General features: G+C 51.4%; 1 protein-coding gene across 8 annotated transcripts in view; it reads left to right on the top strand.

The window, feature by feature from the left end:
• The window catches only part of CPNE5 (copine 5), a 99,481-nt gene that overhangs the window by 3,900 nt on the left and 73,077 nt on the right, over positions 1-22,504 (top strand). For 5 of the 8 annotated variants that reach the window (XM_032462962.1, XM_032462960.1, XM_032462966.1 and 2 more), the window contains exon 2: positions 4,629-4,685. In XM_032462962.1, the coding sequence (XP_032318853.1) occupies positions 4,629-4,685 (57 nt within the window). Of the gene's footprint in view, positions 1-4,628; positions 4,686-7,563; positions 7,854-8,604; positions 9,369-22,504 lie in introns of those variants that run through there. The other 3 variants (XM_032462961.1, XM_032462963.1, XM_006195296.2) reach the window with 3 other exon arrangements.

The raw sequence follows: 22,504 nt of genomic DNA, 5'->3' as shown, positions 1-22,504 counted from the left end.
ATCCCCAGGCCCCAGCCTTAGCTGTCTCCAAGTTCCTTCCAAGCAGAGCCTGCACCAGGCCCATCAAGGCACAGCAGGAAGGAGAGGAGGGAGGGTTGGAGCACAAATGACCCTAATCAGTGTGTTTATTGGATCATAACTGTTAGCCCCACCACTCAGCTAATCTCATAGAAATCACTTTCCTTTCTGTGAGGATCTGGCCACAGCTCCATTAAAAACTGCTGACCTGCATACATATGAGAAAGCTCTTGTACAGCTGAGGTGGCAGAGAAGGAGGGAGAAGCAGTATTTTTACTTTCTCATTACGCTGATGGGGAAAATGGCCATTTCACATTCACTGTATATGGGAAGCCCCCAAAGGAAAGGGAATCCAAGTTTCACAGCTCTTTTTGGCAGCATTCAGCTCTAAGAGAAAATGTTCCCTTTGGCCTTCCCTTTTTGAAAGCATTTGTGATATTGTTTAAGACAAAATAAGAGAAGGGAAGGAACTCATGTTTGGGAAACATACCACGTGCCAGGTTCTTTACACATTACTCCATTCAGTCCTCTCTGAAAGCCTGTGAATAAGACATAATGTCTGTTTCATAGATGAATCCATTTCATGGATGAAGACTCCACAGCAGTTGTCTGGGCCTTAGCAGGACTGAGCTTCAAGCTTAGGGTCTGCTCTCTCCTTCCATCATACCCTAAACTCCCACAGGAATGGTTTCTTTACCATTCTTTGCTCCCTCCCTCCAACTCAAAAAATCTGGAAGCTGGTTTTCAAGCCATGTCGTTGAGACCTTGGCAACTTCCCCAAGCCTTAGTTTTTCCATCTGTAGAATGAGAAGCCCAGAATTGGTTTCTAACCCCTCTCTGGTCTAAATTTGGGCATTTTTATGATGGCATTTTTTTTCCCCAGGTAGCTCCCAGTACATCCTCGTCTAATTGGAATCTCATACCAACTTGGAGGGGGTGGGGGTATGGGTATTATTACTCCCATTTTTTAAGCTGGAGTGTACCTAAGAAGCAGAGATACAGTGAGGGGCTCAAGGTCACAGCATGAATGGAGACAACCCAGCACTCTGCCTCTTGCCCCCAGGCAGGCGGGCAGGAGGCCTCTGAGAGGCTGTCAGCAGCAGCTCCCAAAGCCTGACACCTGAGCCTCACCCTGGGTCCTGATAGAATTATCAGAGAACTGGGGAACACATACTTCTTGTAATCAGGGCAACTTTTCTTAGCCAGGGTGGAGGAGGCAAGATGTGAAGTGTGTCTGATGAGCTCCTCTCTCAGTGCAGGGGACAGAGTTAATAAAATTCAGGGAAATCACTGCAGGCAGCTGGAGATGCAAGCAGGCGAGCTCAGGGGGCAGGGCCACTGAGTCTTCAGCTTCCACACAAAGCCAGGGTTGTAGCATTTGTGCACGTTTCAGTTTTCTTCAGCAAGGCAAGCAGATACAGGCAGCTTGGCCTGAAAATGAATTTAGAGCTTAAAAAAAAAGCATTTCACCCATGGTGGCTTTTTAGACTGTCCCAGTGCAGGTACAGCCAGGGGACATGCTAAGGGGCAGCGGTGTAGGAAAATCTGAGGGCTGGGGTGAAATGACAGCCCCACCCCTACCCATCAGCCTGAGGTGGGAAGGAGCAGAGAGGCCCAAGGCCTAGGCAGACACTCAGCAACTGTGGCTGAGGAGAAATGAGTGGAGTTTCTGAGAAGAGAATCGAGAAAGACCTTTCATGTAGAAATCCAACTGCTTCATCCCTCACCAGGCCTGAGCATACCAATCAGGAAGACATTGAATGTGTTGGTGGGAGGATGGGACTTCAGGGAGGGACATATTTTGCTTTTAAGCTTCTGAAGAAATGTGAGGATTCATTCTCCATTTCCACAAGATGCACAAATAAGAGGAAATGGGCTTATATCAAGTGGAGAGAGAGTTCAGGAGGGCAGACTGGCTGACGGGTGGGTAATGTATTCAAATGTAATTAAATCTAGTAAAAAGGAAGAGAGGGAGGCTAAGACCTAGGGAAGCCCAGGCTGTGGAGGACCAAGATCCAAGGACCAAGGCTTTCAGGGCACAACCCCTGCTAGGTGGGAGAGGAGGAACACAAAAAATCTACCTAAGAGATGTGTTTTGGAGGTTCGGTGGAAGAAGAAAGTTGGTGAGAATCCAGGCTAGCTTCCTGGAAGAGATGGTACCTGAATGTGGGCCTAGTGGAGAGGAAATGGCAAGAAGAAAGGCCAGGGGTGACGTGACCATGCAGCTGGTTCTGGTTGTGTGTAAAAGGCTGATGGTGAGGGTGGGAAGATGAAGATTCACCTTGACCTTTACCTCAGAAGGCCCAGAGATGGCACAATTGTGTGTATCAATCAACAGAAAGTCAAGGGGACCCATCCCTTCTTGAAGGAGCTGAGGTGAGAGAAGAAAGGATCTAGGAGACTGATTCTAACCTGAGCTCCTGTTAGTTTTTACCTCTAGTTGCTGCTTATTGGCAAAGCAACTTTGGACCAATTTCTTTCTGAGTTTCTAGGATTCAGTTTCCAGATCTGTAAAATAGAGGTGAATTGTAATATCTTTAAAGTCCTTTGCAGCACTGAAGTTTCCAACACCACAACTAACAATAGTAAGCTAAATATTAGATTCAGTGGGGGTGGGGAGGTAGTGACAAGCTGTGATATCTATGCTGGACAGGCTGAAAGTAGAAGAGACAGGGCTCTGAGCACTGATCACATGGTGCTAGACTAGGCCTGGCGGATGTGTGAGGGGCCCGGGACTGGTGGCCATGTCAGCAGACACAGGCTCCTGGACAGGCCCTGAGTGAAGACTGGAAGGAAGCAGCCTGGTGTTGGGCAAAGACAGGGACTTTGGTCCCACACGGTCCTGGGTTTGCATCTTGTCTCTGCCACTTATCTGTGTGATCCTGGATAAGTTAAGGTACTGAACTACTTTAGACCTTAGTTTCCTTATCTGTAAAATGGAACAGATAATGCCCATTATTCTGTAGATTTTTGGAACATAAATTCAAAATGAGTGCTCTAACTCCATTGGACAGAGCTGGGGAGACTGGGTCTCCCTCAGTTCTATATCCCTGGTAATGAACTAGCCCATGTGTCAAATGGGACAGTAGCATCATGGAGTTATTGTGAAGATTAAATGTGATGGATGTTGAATTCTCACAGCTGTGCTTATTACATGGTATGTTCTTAGTAAACAAAATAAATAAGTAAGAATTCCCTTCCCTCCTCTGTGGTACTGGCCAAGAGGCCTAGTTGTCAACAGCTCAACAACTGAATTCATAATAGATGCTCAATAAATGTTTTCTGGATGGAAGGCTAGATGAAATGTATGTGATGGCAAAGAATTCAGGCCCTGTTTGGGACTGGTAGGTGGAAGCCAAGGGTCCTCATGAAGGAGTCGATGTTTCAGAGGGGAGGGGTAGACTTTTCATGTAGTCATATGACAAACTAAGCACCTGCTATGTGCTAGGCACTATCTTAGGAGCTGGGAATGCAACCATGAACAAAATTCTTGCTTGCATAAAATGTGTATTCTAGTGGGGAAAACAGACAAGAATACTGCTATGAGGAAAAATAAAGGAGGGTCGGGGGCTGAGAGTATCAAGGTACTGTGTTAGGTAGTGTGGCCAGGAGAGCCCCCTGCAGAGGGAGCATTTGATCAGAGATCTGGGGGACCTAAGGGACACAGGGACTGAGGGAACAGCAGGTACAAAGACCTTGAAACAGGAGCCTGCAGGGCCAATAAGGAGGCCAGTGTGGCTGGAATGGGGTCCGTTAGGGGGAGAGAAAGACAAGATGAAGTCAGAGAGGTCATGGGGAGGGGTGCTTACAGAGCCCATAGCCCAGGGAATCCATTTACTACAGAGAGAGAAGGGGGCCGGGGAAGTGTCTCAAGCAGAGGAGTGACACAATCTGACTCTGGTTTCAAGTGGATCCCTTGGCCAGTGTGAAGATTCCAGTAGCTAGACTGTAAAGGCAAGGAGGCTTCCCTCACCTGGAAAAGCAGGTGAGGCTGGAAGGAAGAAGAGAAGTGAGAGAGGAAGCCAGTTCCCACTGGGCAGCAGACAGAAGCCATCCAGAGCAGGGCAGGGTGGGATCCTAGGGGTGGGAAAGGCTGCTGGGCCAGCAGCGGAAAGGTCCTGGGGCTTCCCTTTGCCCGGGTGAAACATGGACAGAGCTAGTGGTGCTGTGATGTGGTAAGAGGCAGGAAGGAGGGGCAGGGTGGGGTTCTGGTCAGGGTGGTGGGGCATCTGGCAGGGAGACTGCCACCCTCCAGGAGGAATGGGGGCTGGAGGTGTGGAGAGCCCAGCGGCCCGCTTCTGCCTCTTCCTCTAGCCCAACAGAACACGGCTTCTCCCTAGACCTTCTTAGGCAGGTCCTCACTGCACTTGGGTGCCTGACCAGGCTGTGATTAGTGGAGTTTCTTGTTGAGAGAAGAGTCAGGTGACCTTGACTCCATCACTCCCCTTTCGAAGCTTTTTAGTGAAAGAAAGGGTTTAACCTAGATGGTCTCCAACCAAGCCTTTTTTTGCATTTCTATTAATGGATGGAATCAGACACTGCATCTCCCCCACCTCTTTACTGCCATGGTGGTTTCAGGTTCCTGTCATGCCTTCTCCCTCTCTCCCCAGGGCTCCCATATATAGTGCTGCAGGGTGTTCACTTCACAAGGGCATCCAGCCAAGGGGGTAAGTAGAGGCTCAAATCCAACACACACTATGCTCCACAAGCCATATGCCCTGGCTGGCTCAGGGTTGCATTTATCCAAAATAAAGAACACCTTTTTCTAGCTTGTTCTAAGGTGCAATAGGGACAGCCCCCACTTCCCTGTCCCATGCACACTCCTTCTTCCACTCCTCTGTGTTCTTTTGCTCTTATCATCCCCATCTTCAAACAGAGCAGATCTGAGGGCAGCATTTACATGCTTAGGGGAGGGGAGAGGGCAGCAGCTGCCTCATCTGTGAGCTCTGCCTCCTCAGCCCTGTGGTGCTTTTCCTCTCCTTATCAATGCTGTGAGTTGCCTCTCCAAATTGCTCTGCCATCATTAACACTGCAGATTAGGTCAGAGGAGAGCATGTTTGCAGTCTTGGATGGCAAAGGCAAAATGCTGATGCTGATTATTCCAGATCTTCTGGGCATGGCCTATTCCGTGCTCACAGTGTGTAATCAGAGGGACAAGCATTGGTTACGTGGCGGGGTGGGCCAGGGCCATGGTTGGTTCTAATCCAGGCTGTCAGGCCCAGACAGCACGTATGCAGCACTTGCTGGCCTGCCGGCTGGCCTGGTTTAACATCACAGGTGACCTCAGTTACTTGGCACTATCATATCCCTCAGAGAGGAAATGACCTCTCCAGTAGCAATGCCCATAGGCTTCTTTTGAACCATCAGCAAGTCATTTGAGCAAGGACTATGAGTATTTTGCCCTAGGCCTGATCAGCAAGTTTTGTGTTCTGGGGCTCACTGGTTAGCCATGTACCTGAGGGGTGTCTTTCAGACCAGACCACCCCAATCTGGTCTTCAGTGTCTCCTTCTGAAAAGCCTCTGTGCCCAGAGGAGCCAAAGCCTCTGGCCTTATATCATGGCCCCTCACCTCCTGGCCTCATATTCATCCTGTGCTCTAGCCACACTTGGGTCCACAAACACAGCTCTCTGGACCTTAATCATGCTGCTCCCTTGCCAGGAGCATCTGCTCAACATTGTCCTCCAGGCAGAAGTTCATCATCTGAAGCAGCCACTGTCCTGTCTATACCCTCACCTTTACCACTGCGGTGCACTCCAGCCCCATATCCAACTGCCAGAACCTGCACTTCTTTGCCTGAAGCTTTCTATGGCTTCTGGGACCTGCATTGCCATTCTGTGCTGGTCAGGCCAGAAGTACCAGGAATTAACGCCCTCAGCCTGGAAGTGGCCCTCAGCCACTGAGCCAGTGACTGATGAAAGTTGGTGTATACACACCACTGCTCCCTCACCCCTGTGGTGGGCTAAGTGTAGGGTGTGTTCTACATGGTCTCCCAGAGCTCCTCAGTGGGAATGAGCCCTAACTGCCCACAGTGATAACTAGTTTGATAAACCACTCTTATTGGCTGCCTTCCCTGCCTCACATCCACACTCCCCACATACTGCTTCCTAATCCCTCAAATAAACTACTCACATTCAGATCTTTTTCTCAGAAACTGCTTCTGAGAGAACCAAACAGACATGTTCAATGTCCATCTCAGTACCATCTCTGCTTTTCAGTTTCTCCGGACCCTCCCTTGTGCCCACTCCTGAGGTAGAACTGTTGGTCACTCTTCTCTATTCCCAGGGCCCTTTATACCTACCTCAACAACACGTTCATGCTGCACTGTGATGTATTTTCTGCCTGTCCTGGGGCCCCCACTAGCCTGGGAACTCTTTGAGGACAGATACTATGTCCTTTTCACCTCTTTATTCTCTGAGCTTAAGAGAGCAAGCACCTGGCACAGAGTAGGTGCGTGATACAATTTTTGGGGGTGGGATGGGGCAAAGAGCCAGCAATGGAAATGCAATGACTAAGAGGGAATGGAGAGAAACAGAAAGATTCCAGAATCTTTATAGAAAGAGACCCAGGGGCTGCTTTGCCAGATGTTACAATGTTACATGGTAGAACTTCAGTCTCGCCACTCACCTGCTTAGTAACCTGCAATGGCTCCCACTTGTCCTCCTCAACTAGGCCTCATTTCATAGATGGCTTTTAAGACCATCCATCATCTGGCCCCATCTTAAGAGGCAGTCAAGACTTTTGTTCAGAGACTTTGGTCTCAATAGCCTGGATTCAAATTCTTACTCTGCCAGTTCCCAGCTGGGTGATCATGGGTTAGTTACTTAGCCTCCCTGGGATAATAATACATACTTAACACTTATTTTGAGAATTTAAAATCATGCATAGTCCTTGTGAATATACTAAAAACTATTGAACTGCATACTTTAAAATGGTAGATTTTATAATGTGAATAATACATTTAAAAAAATTAAGCATGGTGTCTTGTCCAGGATAGACTCTTTGAAAATAGAATGGTGGTTATCATTGTTACCAAGGAAGTTTTCCAAGGGACTCTAGCACCTGTCCAGGTACACAGCAGGTAATCAGTAAATGCTGGTAGAAAGAATGAATAGCATATTCCACAAGTATGTTTGGAGCATTGTCTAAGACAGGTATGTGGGGTTGGGGGATTGGAGGGCACAGAGATTCCAAGCCCAGTTTTGCATCCCTCAGGAAAGGAGGCCCATCCATGGAGAGAGGGCCTCATACCCAAACCAGAGAGTGGGGCCTTCCCACCCAGCAGCCCCCCTCTGCCCTGGGAATCCAAGTGCTTTTGTCCTTGAGGTTGGTCCCAGGTCCAGTGGATCCTGAACCATGGGTAAACATAAAACACTTAACCCAGACCAAGGAATGTGTTCTTGTATTTATCTTTGACTCTGGCTGTATCTGACGTTCTGGGAATTGACTTCAAACAGAATCTTGATGCATCGGTTAAGGCCCAGCTGCCAAAGCAAGGCCTGGAGGGCGTGGCTTTTCTGGGGCCAGCCTCAGGCTGTAGGCCTCCCCGGACCTCTTCCCCCACCCGCGCAGAGGCGAGTCCTGTCCTAATGCCAGGCGGTGGGCGCGGTAGAGGAAGCTTCTGCTCAGCAAAGTGCAGACTAAGACCGAGGAGGGGCTGCGGGGGATTTCCTGGAGAGTCTCTGTGTGAAGCCCTAGAGAGACGCCATAGCGCTGCGAACCCAGGCCCAGAAGGGGCAGGGTAGGGCCGTGAGGCGCTTGGCTGGGATGAAGGCTGCCTGAGAGGCGCCTCAACTCTCTCCTCTTTCGCACGGCTAGGATCAAAGCCCAGCACACGGTAAGCGCCTACTCGGTGCTGGTGGCATAGAAGTCTGGGGAGCTTGGGCCGCTCTCTCTGGTTGAGGAAGCTTCTAGACACGGGGGCTGGCACAGCCTAGTGGTCACGACAGGCCGAGGATGGGGAGGGCGCTGGCGCGTGGCTTAGGTGAATGACTCCTTTTGGCGAGGCCCGGCCGGAGCCAAAAGTGGATGGGGGAGGGCCTGTGCACCCACCCTGCCTAGAGCTAACCACCCTTACTGGGAAACCGAGGCGGCCACTCCGCGCACTGGGGTCGCCCCCATATGCTTCCCCAAAAGATGTAGAGTCTTGTTTCTGGACTGAGATCCACTCCCCGTTGGGGCGCACCCTCAGCAGAGACCCTCCAAACGTCTGGAGGTGGTGCTGTCTCTTTTGCACACGTTTCTCCCCACCCTGGCTCCGCATAGACCCTTCTCAAACAGATGCCCCTTGGTTCACACACCCCTCTCCCTCCCTAGGTATGAGGACCCCTCAGGGAGGTGGGGAGTGGAGGGCGGGCGCTGATGGAGACGCGCACCGCCGGGACTAGCTCTAGCTGTCACCCCCACTACACACACACACACACACACACACACACACACACACACACACACACACACACTCTAGCTGTCACCCCCACTACACACACACACACACACACACGCTCCCAGCATCTGGAGCCGCGTACCCACGCCCTCAACACGCACACAGACTCGCAAGCTCACACAGACACACTCACACCCGCGCGTAGACCCCGCCCGCGGCCCCTGCGGGCGCCCCCTCCGGCGCTAGAGGACCCGCACACAGCCAGCGCCGTGTGGCCGGAGGCGGCGGCTTCGGGCAGATTTGATTTTCCCGCAGCCCGGGCGCCCCGGAGCCGGAGCTCGAGCCGAGGAGGTGGTGCTCGCAGCCGCGTCCCCAGCCCCGCCGCCGCCGGCTAGGAGATCCAGCGAGAGGCGGCGCAGCCCCTTTGCTCGGAGCTTGCTCCAGGCTGCCGGAGTCCCGCCACCCCCGCATCCCGCGCCCCATCCGGCACCCCACGCCCCTCTCCCTCTTCTGCGCCCCTCTGCCCCCCGCCCCAAGCTCCTCGCCCCTCTCCCGCTGTCCCTCTCCACGACTCCCCGCGTCTCTCCACCCCTCCTCGCTGCTCCCCAGCTCCCTGGGCTCCTTCCCCGTCTCCGCTGGGCCCCCAGCCTCCTCGTCGCGTCACCTGCACCCCTTCCTCTATCCGCGGCCCCCGCTCCCTCCGCCCCCCCTTCCCTTTCTCACTTCCCACGCCCCCTCTTCGCTCTGCTCTCTTCTCCCTTTGCTGCCCAGCCTCGGCTCCGGAGTTGGGGGAGAGCCCAGGGTTTCGGTTGATCCGGAGGAGGCGTGAATTGCGCGGGGATTGACTAATTTGGGGTGGGGGGCGCGGTGGGCTATGGAACAGCCCGAGGACATGGCGTCGCTGAGCGAGTTCGACTCCTTGGCGGGCAGCATCCCAGCCACCAAGGTGGAGATCACCGTGTCCTGCAGGTGAGCCTCCCACTGGCCGGGTCCCCCTGCCCCTCCCCTGGACCCAGAGCCCCTCGGGGCCTTCGGCTCCAACCCCTACCTCCGCGCGCCCCCTTCAAGAGTGTCCTCTTCTCCAGGGCGTCCCTCCGCCTGTCCGGCCCAGCCACGGGTGGCGACGGCGAAATGGGAAGCCAGGCTTAGGGTCGTATCCCGGAAAGTTTGCACTCCGGTTGTTGTTGGGAGGAGATGAGAAGACACAGGAATGGGGGTCTAGGCGCCTGAGTAGGGAGAGGGAAGTCGTGAAAGGATAACTAGGATCTTCACGCAGTCTATTTCTGAGCATCCCCTCACCAAATCCAGAGGAGTGTGATTTGCCTCATCCCTCCCAGGCGTCCCCAGCCTCTGCCTTTGTGCCCTCCTTTCCTCTTTTCTCCCCCTTCCTTTGCCCCAACACCCTCATCCTCTCCTCCCTCACCTGTCCACCGTTCTAGATCCCAGGCTTCTAAATTCATCTCCAACAACAAACTGACTCTTGGAAAGAAAGGGATCAGATTGACTCATTTATATTGCGGTGTAGATAACTGATAACAACTTCAAGTGGCACCATTAAAAAAAAAAAAACCCATAACTTGGGTACAAAATCTTAAGCCAAAGGACTAGAACACTGAGTGTGGAATTTGAGAGTCCAGCAGGGGAGGGGGAGGAGTGTTTTTGTAGGGTACCATCCCCAAATCCTCAGTCATGTCACACAGGCTTTGGGGCTAACTTCGTCCCCCAAGCTGGGTCTCTGCCAGGTTCTATCTGAGGGGACCTCTGCCCCAGGCAGTAAGGGGTACATGTAGGGGAGGGGGGATTTTTCCCTAGTGCAGTCACCCTGTGCCTTGCTGGGACTTTGAGGGGTACTGTGGCCTATGCATTACCCACCATTTAGGTTCTGCTGAAGAAACCATTCCCCTGTCCCAAATGACCAACAGCATTTCCAAGGTCCTAGGTGTGCCCTTGTTCAAAATCACCCACCCTATCATCTTCCAGGCCCCTCATTGGTCAGACCTTTCACCCACCCTCATGAGCCCCCAACCCTGTATTCCCAAGTTGTGGCTTTGGGGAGGTGTACATAGAGCCAGAGGAGCTGGGTTAGGGCGTGAGAAAGGGAAGGATTTGGGGGTGGGGCCTTTAAGTATGTCAGGCCCTGCTGGGGGCTCCTGCAATAACTTCCACATGTCTCCCCTATAGTCCCATAGACAGTTTTGTCAGAATTATCTCCCAAGGCCATTTGCATCTTGCCATTACTCTGCTGGGAGATTCCTAATGGCCCATTAGCTCCAGTCTCACCTCCTCAGCCATCAACACTGCCACAGCCTGCCTCCCTTCTGCCAACCACACATCCCTGCGCCTGCCACTCCTTCCCAGCCTTCAGTCGGGCCTGTGTCAGAGCTGTCTCAGGATCCTTCTCACCTCAGAGCCTCTGAAAGCTCATTCCTCATCCAGATTTCACCCCTCCTTCACATCTGTTAGTTCATATCCCCCCATCCTGAAAAGCCTGGCCTCATGCACCCCACTTCCAGCCATCCTTCTCACCTATGAGAACCCAGCCCGAATCACTGTCTTCTGTGTCCTCTGGGTCCTGAGTATTCAGCCTGGGCCACAGGGTCTCTCACATACTGAGCGCAAAACCTCTGAAGACATCTCAGGTGTGTAGACTTTGTCCCTCTTCCCCCAAAGTAACTATATAAGCATTTGAGGGCAGGGATTCCCCACTCTGACTCAGACCCATGAACCCTCTGCTCCAGTGGAGAGGAGAGGAGGCAGATGGCACATAGCATTGTGACTTTGGAACCTTAAAATGGATTCTGCTCCACCACTTGGGCAAACTTTTAGACTCAGTTTCTCCCATTTGTTGAGTATAAATAACAAATCTGTATTTATTGAGAAAACTTGTTCACTGAAGTAGCCCACATGCTTGAAATTGTTACTGGGACATTGCAGCTACTCAAAAAAAATTCCTCCAACAAGTTGGAGGGATTAATTTACAGGAGGAGAGGATTGCAAAGCATCCAACACGCTACTTTGCATTTGCTTTGCACACAGTAGGTGCTCAACAAATAGCTACAATGATTACTGTAAGGCAGCAGCATTTGTCCTCTCCTATTTGCTCTCTGGAAGTGGAGGTGTCCATAGGACTCAAATCTTTTGCCTAAGAGGTACCTAAGAATACATATGAGTTCCCAGGGGATGTGGTTCTGGTATCAACCTTGGTGTCCATTCACTTTCGTAGGACATCAGCCCAAGGAGGGCATGATCCAGGCCCTGCTCCTGCCCTCCCAAAAGCCTGAGGGTAGGGAAGTAGGTTTTTTGGTAGGAAGGGGTGAGGAGGGAGGAATGGAGGGGAGGCAAGAACATAATGTGGGTGGGCTTGAAATTGTAAATCCATTTCTTTGCCTCAACCAGGTCCAACTACCCAGGTTCTAGAACAGATCGAGAAAGAGAGAGAGAGAGAGAAAGAGAGAGAGAGAGAGAGAGTAGGGGAGAGAAAAGGAAAAGGAGGAAGAGAGGAGGAGGATGGGGGAGGAGAGAGAACTGCAAGGAATAGCTTTCTCCAGCGTATTCTATACTCCATGGCCAGCAATTATGACAGTTAAAGCCTCCTCCCCTGCATTCCGTGGTCAGCACTGACTGGGCCCCAGGGGAGGAGGCTATAGGGTGTCCCTGCCCTGAGCATCTAAGTGACACTTGTTGATGGGCAGGCAATAGTAGGGCAGGCAGAGGGGTTGGTGGGCTGAGAACTCTGGGGGGCTTCAGAATGGGCAGCTGGGGATGAGGGGACCAATGTTTCAAGGGAACTGGAAACTAGCATTCCTGGGAGCTAGTTCCCTTCCCTCTCTGCTCCTTAGGAAGGTCCCTGCCACCCCTGCAGCCCTAGGAAGTCCCCACTGTTGCCCAGGGGAGGACCTGATCCCCTACCATGACTATTCTAGGACACTTCTAGCTAAACAAAGCTGCCTGGGACAGGGGCAAGTTTGAGTCCCAGAATAGGACCACTACAGATGACACTGTAGGATGGACATGTCTGGGCCCCCTGCTTAATGTTTGGTGTCTCTTTGGCTAACCTATAGTCCATTCTTAAACAATTGTTTTTACTGATTTTGGTAAACTCAAGGCTAAATATTTTAAAGCCTCTGGTTGTTTGGCTCAGTGCTGAAGAACATGAGTCTATGAGGTCTGCCTACCTGAGTTCAAATCCCTGTGACCTTGGGTAAAGTACTTAACCTGGACCTTAGTTTCCTCATCTGTAAAGGAAGCATGATAATCCTTGATAATCCTTATCACAGTTAGAAGGATTAAATGGATTAATCCACGAATAGTAATGTATGTTGCCTATTGTTTGACACCTGAAAGTAAATTAAAAATCTGTCTCTGTAGCTGGGTCCCAGGGTTTCTGTGGGTCCTGGAGTTTTGATCTATCTAGAAAGTCTTATTTTTCCCCCAGCTTTTTTGACATATATTTGACACACTGTATATATTTCGAGATTCTGAGGCGTTGTTTTTGGAGTGAGTAGGGTAGATGGTTTGTGAAATCAAATTCCAGCAGACATTGTAGAAAGTGAACAAGCTTCTCCTTCCCCTGATGATATGTTCCAGACCTCTCCTGACTTTATCAGCCTCCCTGAAGACCCAGTCAAAACTCGTCTGTCCAGTGTCCCATTCCCTAAGGCCCCCACTATTTTTCACGTCTCTATGCTTCATCTGATGCAGAGATCCAGACCAGTGTGTTGGCTAGAAAGAGTGATTTGCATTTTTTATGTAACAGGAAATCTTTGCACTTCCATGGGGTCTTGCTGGCAGAAGCAATGCACAGTTCTACATGGTGGGGCTCTGGAGACCCATAGGGAAGGCAGGGAGGGGAGGCGGTGGCTTAGCCCTGCTGGGATCTCTCAAGCAGCTGTCCCCTCCCCTCCAGCTGGCGTGGGGCTGGTGGGCAGCTGTTGCTGCTGCCCCAGAGATGTTGTTTTCTACTGTCTCTTCAGATTGGCATTTTGCTGCCCTGGGGCATGAGAGGCGCAGCCTAGCTCAAGAACTGGACCCTCAGCCTCTCAGAAGGGGTGTGAATGGTCTCAGAACGAATTCTTCTGACAGGCAGGGGGATGGTGGCTTTGGGGAAAGAAGGGCCTGGGGGCAGCGTGGCAGCTGTTAGAGGCAGTGCTAAAAAAAAAAAGGAGGTCCATTCAGCCATTAAATGCTCCACGGCAGTCTTTAGTGGAGCCAGGGGAATAATAACAGTGGGATTTATTGAGTGCTTACTGCGTGCTAGGTGCTTTACATCTGTGTTAGGCTGAACCATATGCAATTGCCTATACTCAGCTGTTTTTAACCTACTCAAATAGCAGTTTGGTCCAAACTGAGATTATTGTATTAGTTTTCAATTGCTGCATAAGAAATCACCGCAGAGCGGAGGATATAGCTCAGTGGTAGAGCACGTGCTTAACATGCGCAAGGTCCTAGGTTCAATCCCCAGTACCTCCATTAAAATAAATAAATAAATAAATAAACCTAATTACCCCCTCCCCCCAAAAAAAGAAAAGAAAAGAAATTACCACAAATGTAGGGGCTTAAAACAATAGCCATTTATTATCTCACAGTTTCTTTAGGTCAGAAGCCCAGGCACCACATAGCTGGGTTTTCTGTTCTGGGTCTCCCAGGCTGAAATCAAGGTGTCTGCAGGGGCTGTGATCTCATCTGAGGCTTGGGGTCCAAGCCAAGCTCATTTAGGTTGTAGGCAGAATTCAATTCCTTGCAGCTATAAGATTAAAGTCCTGTGTTCTTGCTAGTTGTTGGATCCAGCGTCTTAGCTCCTACAGGCCACCCTCAGGTCCTAGCCATGTGGGCCTCTCACAACAAGGCAGCTTCCTTCTTTAAAGCCAGCGAGAGATTCTCTCCCCAGTCTGCTACTTAAATAAAGTAACAGAAGTGAGTATTCCATCATATTCAGTTCCCACTCATACTCAAGGGGAGGGGATTATGCAGACTTGTACACCAGGAGGCAAGAATCTTGGGGACCATCTTAGATTTCTGCCTACCACAATCACTGTATCTTTTTTAACCTTATAACAATCCTGTAGGGTAGATAATAGTATTTTCCCTTTTTGCTGATTAGGAAATCAGGGCTCAGGTTAAAGGAACCACCTAAGGCTGTACGGTTAATACGTTTTAGAGAGGGGAATCCAAATCTAGCTTCCTCAGACTTCAAAGCCTTGAGGGCTTCTTGAAGTTGAGGATTGGGGTCTCCAACGATGAAGATCATGGTAGGGCCTGGGTACCAACCATGGTAGACGTAATCGGGAAGTAGGTACTCTGTCTCCAGGGATGAGAGAAGCCTTCCATGCTCAGGAATACCTCTGGTTCTAGGAGGCAAACCCAGAGCTGTTGGAATCCCCAGGGAGCAGAGACCGAGAAGAGTCATGGGATGGCAGCCAGCCTTCCATGACATCCAGACCATGTGGTAGTAGCTTACTATCCCTCCTCTCCCAGCCCACAGTTCTTCCTGCTCAGACCTAAGGCCTTTACTGAATATGACCTGCTATTGGGAAGAGAGAGGTAAGGGGAATAAGGCTGGAATAAGCTTTGAGGCACAGAAGAGTCAGGTTCAGGTTCAGTTAGGAATGCTTTGGCTATAGATAACAGAAAATCTGATAGTGGCTCAAACCCAAAATTCATTTATTTTTCTCAGACCACAGTGAGTCTGTAGGCATTTAGCTCAGTTCTGGTTTACCAGCTCACTTTACCATCAAGGACCCAGCTGTCTATTCTGCCATCATCCAAATGGTGGGCCTCATTGTTACAAAATGACTGCCTCTGTTCTAGGCATCACAACTACATCCGAAGACAGGAAGCAATGCGTTGGGCCAAAAGCCTCTCTTTAGAAAGTTCTTTTTATTTGGAAAGCATAATCCCTCTCCAAATCTCTTAGCAGACTTACCCTTCTATTTCAACGGCCAAAGCCTGGTCTCATGTCTACCTTAGACCAGTATATTAGTCAGTTTGGGCTGCCATAACAAAATACCATAGACTGGGTGGCTTAAACAACAGAAGTTTGTTTCTCACAGTTATCGAAGATGGAAGTCCAAGATCAGGGTGCCAGCATGGTCAGGTTCCGGTGAGGACTCTCTTCCTGGCTTCAGATGGCCACCTTCTCAGTGTTCTCTTACATGGTGGAGAAAGAGAGAACAGAGCAAGCTCTTTGGTATCTCTTCTTATAAGGGTACTAATTCCCATTGTGAAGGCTCCACCCTGATGACCTCAAATATCCCTAATTACCTCCCAAAGACCTCATCTCCAAATATTATTACATTGGGGTTAGTGTTTCAATGTATTAATTAGGGGGGTTACACAATCAGTTGATAGTAACAAGAAACAAGAGCCTACCTTCTCTAACGTCAGGGCATCTCCATAAGACACCTGAACCAGTATAGATTCTGTTGGCAGGAAGGGAGTGAGGAATGCTTACTGGGTGGACAGCCATGGCCTCTGCCAAAAGGAAGCTTTCCAAGTGACCCGTAGGCTACCTGGGCTTCCTGGGGCTACAAGGAGTCTAGAATTTGGTATTTATGAGGACTGGCTCCTCAGATTTTCCTACTGTCAGTGGACAGCTAGTGTTAAGTGACTGGGGACCGATGTTCCAAGCACAGCTTGGCCGGACCCCTGACTACCTCTTTTCCTGTGAGTTTTCTGGGCAAGAAAAAAAAAAAAAACTTAGCCTGAATCCATGACATTGCAAGGTGCCTCTGTCCCCTAACATCACTTGCCTCTGCTGGCCTAGCATAGTGCCTGAAGATCCCAATAGGAGAGCTTTATGCCTTTGGGCCTTGAAGAATCCTGGGCAAACACTGAAAGTCAGTGAAATTCCTGCCTTACCTACTCTAAAACCTTGGCCAGATCAGTTAAGTTCTCCAGCCTCAGTCTCTCTGTCTGTAAAATGGGCAGGGATTGAAGGGGTGGGGGAATACTGGTCCTGCTCACATCCTATTAGGGCTTCTTACGAAGACCAAAGAGATTATGTTTGTAAGGTCTGTATAGACTGGAATGTGCTAAATAAACTTAATAATGATAACTGATACCAGTAACTGAAGTCTGCTAATACATTCAGTCACTCGATAATTGATACTGATCCTCATTTGCTATTGAGAGTCTTCTCTGTGCCAAGCATAATGAGAAGGGCTGAGGCTATAGTGGTGAACAAGACAGACAAACTTTCTCCTCTCATAGAACTCACATTGGTGTAGGGTAGGGGGGATATAAACAAAAATACACTTATAAGTCAAGCCCAATGTGTCTGCTCAAGATAAGTGTTCTACAAATAAGTTTATAGTTATTGGGGATACTTTCGACAAAATGGGCGGGTGATATTGAGCTGAGATCCAAAGGAAGAGAAAGCCAGCTGGGGGAAGATTTGCAGGGAGGGTGATTCAGACTGGGAGAACAGCAGGTTCAAAGGCCCTGTGGCAGAAAAGACCTTGCTATGCTTCCCAAACTGCAGGAGGGTGGGAAGTGTGTCTGGATCAGTGTGAGAGCTGGGGGAGTAGAGGAGGATGAGGTAAGAGAAGAAACGAGAGGTATAGATCATGGCCCTGTGCCCCTGCTAAGGAGTTTGGTTTATTATTGTAACAGTAGTTGAGGACTGGGATTAAATTGGGAGTAACATGATCTGACTGGCCTTCTAAAAAATTTTTTCTGGTTACTGTGAAGAGAATGGACTGGTGGGTAGAGATAGGAACTGAAACACTTTGCCAGGCAGGAGGCCACTGCAGTGTCCAAGTGAGAGATAATAGTGATGGTGGCATGGGGAAGAGTAGACAAATTTGGGATGTGTTTTTGAAGTAGAAAAATTTTAAGACTTGATGAATGGGACAAGAAGGGGCATAAGGGAGAGAAGAATTGAGCATGCTTCCTACATTTCTATTTTAAGCTATTGGCTTAACAACTGCACAAGGCAGATATGTGACTGAGTACACAGATAAGGAAACTGAGGTTAAGTAGCTTGTCCAGGGTCACAGAATTACCATGTTGCTGTGTGGAGATTCCAGCTTCAATTCTGAGGCCAGAGCTTATGCTCTTTTCCCTTGGTCACTCAGCATAGGAGGAACAATTATTATAATAATTAATAATAATAAAAATGCAAATAGCTCCAGGAAGGAAAGTTCTTTAAGCCATGTGAAAATTGCTTTTTAGACCTTGGCCGGATTGCTTGGCAGAGAGACAGTGCACACGGGTAAGAAATGGGATCTGAAAGGGGAGATGGGTGAGTGCCAGGGGCTGGGTGCCAATGTCCCTCTCCTCCTCAGCTCTCTCCTTGTCTTCCTGCCTGTTAGGATGGGGAGCAGGGCAGGGGGAGATGGCGATGTGATGGGGAGCCTTCCAGTTCTCTTCAGCAGTTCCTTTGGGAGCAGCCTTGATGAAACTGGAGATGGGAAATGGGAGAGTGAGGATGTGAGGGGCACTGCTAGCCTGGGTGGGGCTTGGGGAGACCCTGGGTTTTAGTAATGCAGGTGCTCCCCATGGCACCTCCAAATGGGCTCAGGATTCAGAGTTCAATCTCAGTGTTCCTGGCAAGCTGAGTAACACTGGCACACCTCAGCCCCAGCTGCCTAGCCTTGCCTATAGAATGTGTACCTTGTACCCTATGTAATTGATACATAGGGTGAGTAGGGTGTCATAGGTTAAGTACCCAACAAAGGATTTGGTGCAGGCTATATCAATGGTTAATGTGGCCCTCTCCCACCCTCCCTGACTGTCTGGGGTTGGCCAGATATTTGGTGAACTGCTCCATAGAGATATGGGGTGCTGCTGGCAGGCCCCTCAGGCCCCAGGGTCTCTCCAGCCTCCTCAGGGTTCCTGTTTCTCCCTGATGGTGGCTCACCTGTCCCCAGTCTGATCTCCTCAGTGAAGGCTGTACAACAGCTGTTAGGCAATGGTGGGTGAGGACATGCGGGCACTCAAGGTCCTCCTCCAGCCCAGCATTAGGGAGCATGGAGGGGAGAACATGGGACAACCGTAGAAGCCATCTCGTTCTCCACAGGCCTTTTGTGAGCACTTATTGTATGCTAGGCATTGAATTGCAATTTACTGTATTTTTGGACACTGTTCTGTTTTGCATATATGAACTTTTAATTCTCAGAAAACCTATATAAACCTATTATTATCCCCAGTTTACAGATGGGGATACTAAGGCACAGAGAGGCTAAGTGAGGTCATACAGATAAGGGGCAGAGCTGGGTTTTAGACCCAGCATTGAAGCTCCAAGTCTGTGCTCTCAACCTTTTACCACAGGTTGGAGGGATCCTTAGGGAAGCTTGTTGGAAAGAAGTTAAACCATCTTTTCTCAGCCTTTTGAGCCTCATGGACCGCTTTGAGAAATACGATGAAAGCTCTCCAAAAAAACAATGCTTCCTTGGACAAGTGTCCCACATTTTGCTTTTAGTTTCAGGGGGTACATGGACCTCTGTTAGGAACCTCTAGTCCAGAAAAGGCTGAGACGAGTGCTCTAGGTTGTTTCCTTCTATTCCATAGCCAGTCATTGCTGGTGCAACCATACAGCATTTATGGGCTTTGTTTAGAGACAATCAAGATGTGTGATTATCAGTTAACCTAGCAATTTAGTTCATGTGTAAATGTGTCTCCCCTCAGATTGGGACTTGCTGAATGCAGGGCTGTGTCTCCTCTCAGACTACTGCTCACTGAGGACAGGACAGCTTTCTCCTTCAAATTCAGTCTCCTTGAAGGCAGTTCTGTGTCATCACCTTTCACTGGGGCTCCATGAGGGCAAGGCTGTGTCTTTCCTCACACTGGGGCTTCCTGAGGGCAGGGCTGTGTCTCTCCTCAGACTGAGGCCCCTGAGGGCAGGGCTGTGTCTCTCCTAAGATTGGGGCTCCCTGAGGCTGGGGCCATGTCTTCCTTCAGATCGGGGCTCCCTGAGAGCAGGGCTGTGTCTCCCCTGAGACTGGGGCAACCTGAGGACATGGCTCTGTCTCCCACTCAGACTGGGGATCCCTGAGGACGGCGCTATGTCTCCCCCCTCAGACTGGGGCTCCCTGAGAACGGGACTGTGTCTCCGCCTCAGACTGAGGCTTCCTGATATCAGGGCTGTGTCTTCTCACAGACTGGGGCTCCCTGAAGCAGAGCTGTGTCTCCCCTCAGACTGGGGCTAACTGAGGGCAAGGCTGTGTCTTCCCTCAGACTGAGGTCCCTGAATACAGGGCCGTGTCTCCCCACAGACTGGGGCTCCCTGAGAGCAGGGCTCTGTCTCCCCTTAGACTGGGATCCCTGAAGGCAAGGCTGTGACTCCCCTCAGATTCAGGGTCCCTGAGGGTAGGGCTGTGTCTCCCCTCATACTGGGGCTCTCTGAGTTTGGGGCTGGGGCTCCCTCTCAGTCTGGGACTGCATGAGGGCAGGGCTGAGTCTCCCCTCAGACTGGGGCTCCTTGAAGACAGGGTTAGGTCTCTCCCTCAGTCTGGATTCCCTGAGACAGGGCTGAGGCTCCCCGCCAGACTGGGGCTCCCTGAGGGCAAGGCTGTATCTCTCCTCAGACTGGGATCCCTGAAGGCAGGGCTGTGACTCCCCTCAGATTCAGGGTCCCTGAGGGTAGGGATGTGTCTCCCTTCAGACTGGGGCTCCTTGAGGGCAGGGCTGTGTCTCCTCTCAGACTGGGGTCCCTGAGGGCAGGGCTGTGTCTTCCCTCAGAATGGGGCTCCCTGAGCGGGACTTTATCTCTCCTCAGACTGGGGCACCCTTAGGACGGGGCTGTGTCTCCCCCTCACTGAGGCTCCCTGAGTGCAAGTCTGTGTCTCCCCTCAGACTGGGGCTTCTTGAATTCGGGCTGGGGCTACCCCTCAGTCTGGGGCTCCCTGAGGATGAGGCTAGTCTCCTCTCAGACTGAGGCTCCCTAAGGGCAGGGCTTTGTCTCTCCTCAGATTGGGGTACCCTAAGTATGGGGCTGTGTCTCCCCCTCAGACCAAGTCTCCCTGAGTACAAGGCAGTGTCTTCCCTCAGTCTGAGGGCAAGGCTGTGTCTCCCCTGAGGCAGGGCTGTGGCTCTCCTCAGACTAGGGTCCCTTAATGCATGGCTGTGTCTCCCCTCAGATTCAGGGTGCCTGAGGGAAGGGCTGTGTCTCCACTCAGACTGGGGCTCTCTGAGGGCAGGGCTGTGTCTCTCTCAGACTGGGGCTCTCTGAGGGAAGGGCTGTGTCTCCTCTCAGACTGGGGTTCTCTGAGGATGGGGCTGTGTCTCCCCTCAGACCAGGGCTCCCTGAGGGCAGGGATGTGTCACTCCTCAGAGTGGGGTCCCTGAAGGCAGGGCTGTGTTTCCCCTTAAATTCAGAGTCCCTGAGGGCAGGGCTGCTGTGTCTTCCCTCAGACTGGGGCTCCCTGAGGGCAGGGCTGAGTCTTCCCTCAGACCTGGGCTCCTTCAAGATGGGGCTGTGTCTCTCCCTCAGTCTGGGGCTCCCTGAGGATGGGGCTGTGTCTCCCCTCAGACCAGAGTTCTCTGAAGGCATATCTGTGTCTCCCGTCAGATTCAGGGTCCCTGAGGAAAGGAATGTGTCTCCCCTCAGACTGGGGCTCCCTGAGCAGGGCTTTGTGTCTCCTCAGACTAGGGCACCCTGAGGATGGGGCTGTCTCCCCCTCAGACTGAGGGTCCCTGAGTGCAAGGCTGTGTCTCCCCTCAGACTGGGGCTCCTTGAGTTCGGGCTGGAGCTACCCCTCATTCTGGGCTCCCTGAGGATGGGGCTAGTCTCCCCTCAGATTAGGGCTCTCTCAGGGCAGTGCTGTGTCTCCCTTCAGATTCAGGGTCCCTGTGGGCCGGATTGTGTCTTCCCTTAGACGGGGGCTCCCTGAGGTCAGGGGTGTGTCTCCCCTCATACTGGGACTCCCTGAGGGCAGGGCTGTGTCTCCCCTCAGTTTTGGTCCACGAGAGCAAGGCTGGGGCTCCCCCTCAGACTAGGGCTCCCTGAGGGCAGGGCTGTGTCTCTCCTTCTGTCTGGTTTCCTTAGAGCAAGGCTGTTTCTCCCCTCAGACTGAGGATCCCTGAGGGCAGGGCTGGGGCAATCCCTCAGACTGAGGTCCCTGAGGATGTGGCTGTGTCCCCCCACAGACTGGCACTCCCTGAGTGCAGGTCTGTGTCTCTATCTCAGGTTATGACTCCCTGAAGGCAGGGCTGTGTCTCCCCTCAGATTCAGGGTCCCTGAGGGCAGGGCTGCGTTCCCTCAGACTGAGATTCCCTGATGGCATGGGTGTGTCTCTCCTCAGACTGGGGTCCCTGAGGGCAGGGCTGTGTCTCCCCTCAAACTGGGGCTTCTTGAAGACAGGGCTGTGTCTCTCCCTCAGTCTTGGTTCCCTGAGACAAGGCTGGGGCTCCTCCTCAGAGTAAGGCTCCCTGAGGGCAGGGCTGTGTCTCTCCTCAGACTGGGGTCCCTGAAGGCAGGCTGTGTCTTCCCTGAGACTGGGGATGCCTGAGGGTAGGGCTGTGTCTCCCCTCAGACTGGGGCTTCCTGAGGATGGGGCTGTATCTCCCCTCAGACTGGGGTCCCTGAATGCTGGTCTGTGTGTCCCCTCAGGGTTCCTGAGGGCCGGGCTGAGCCTTTCCTCAGACTGGGGCTCCCTGAGGGCAGGGCTAGGACTCCCCCTCAGATTGGTGCTCCTTGAGGACAGGACACTTTTCTCCATCAAGTATAGGCTCCCTGAAGGTAGGTCTGTGCCTCACCTCTCAGTGTTTTCTCTCTCAGATTCAGGCTCCCAGACAGTGGCTGTGTCTCCCCTCAGACTGGGGCCCTGTAAGGCAGCACTGTCTTTATATCAGATTCACGCTATCTGGGGTCGGCTGGGGTAGGGGTGGGGCTGGGTCTCCTTTTCAGACCATAGCTCCCTGAGGGCAGACTTGTGTCTCCCTCTCAGAATGGGACGCCCTGAGATCATGGCTTTGTTTCCTCTCTCTGACTGGATGCCCCCAGCTTCTACCTTGACTCTTTTAAGCCTCTCAGTGGGAAGGTATTACCCTAGGCCCACTTCTTTAGCACCAGGCATTTCTCATTTTGGCCTTTCCAGTGCTTTCTGCCTTGCTGGGCCTTTTGACCTCACTGCCCATTGCATGATCATTATTGCTGCCACTGATTT

This window comes from Camelus ferus, chromosome 20 (genome assembly GCF_009834535.1).
Source record: "Camelus ferus isolate YT-003-E chromosome 20, BCGSAC_Cfer_1.0, whole genome shotgun sequence".
NCBI classification, from domain to species: Eukaryota; Metazoa; Chordata; class Mammalia; order Artiodactyla; family Camelidae; genus Camelus; species Camelus ferus.
This window is presented reverse-complemented; position numbering and strand designations above follow the sequence as displayed.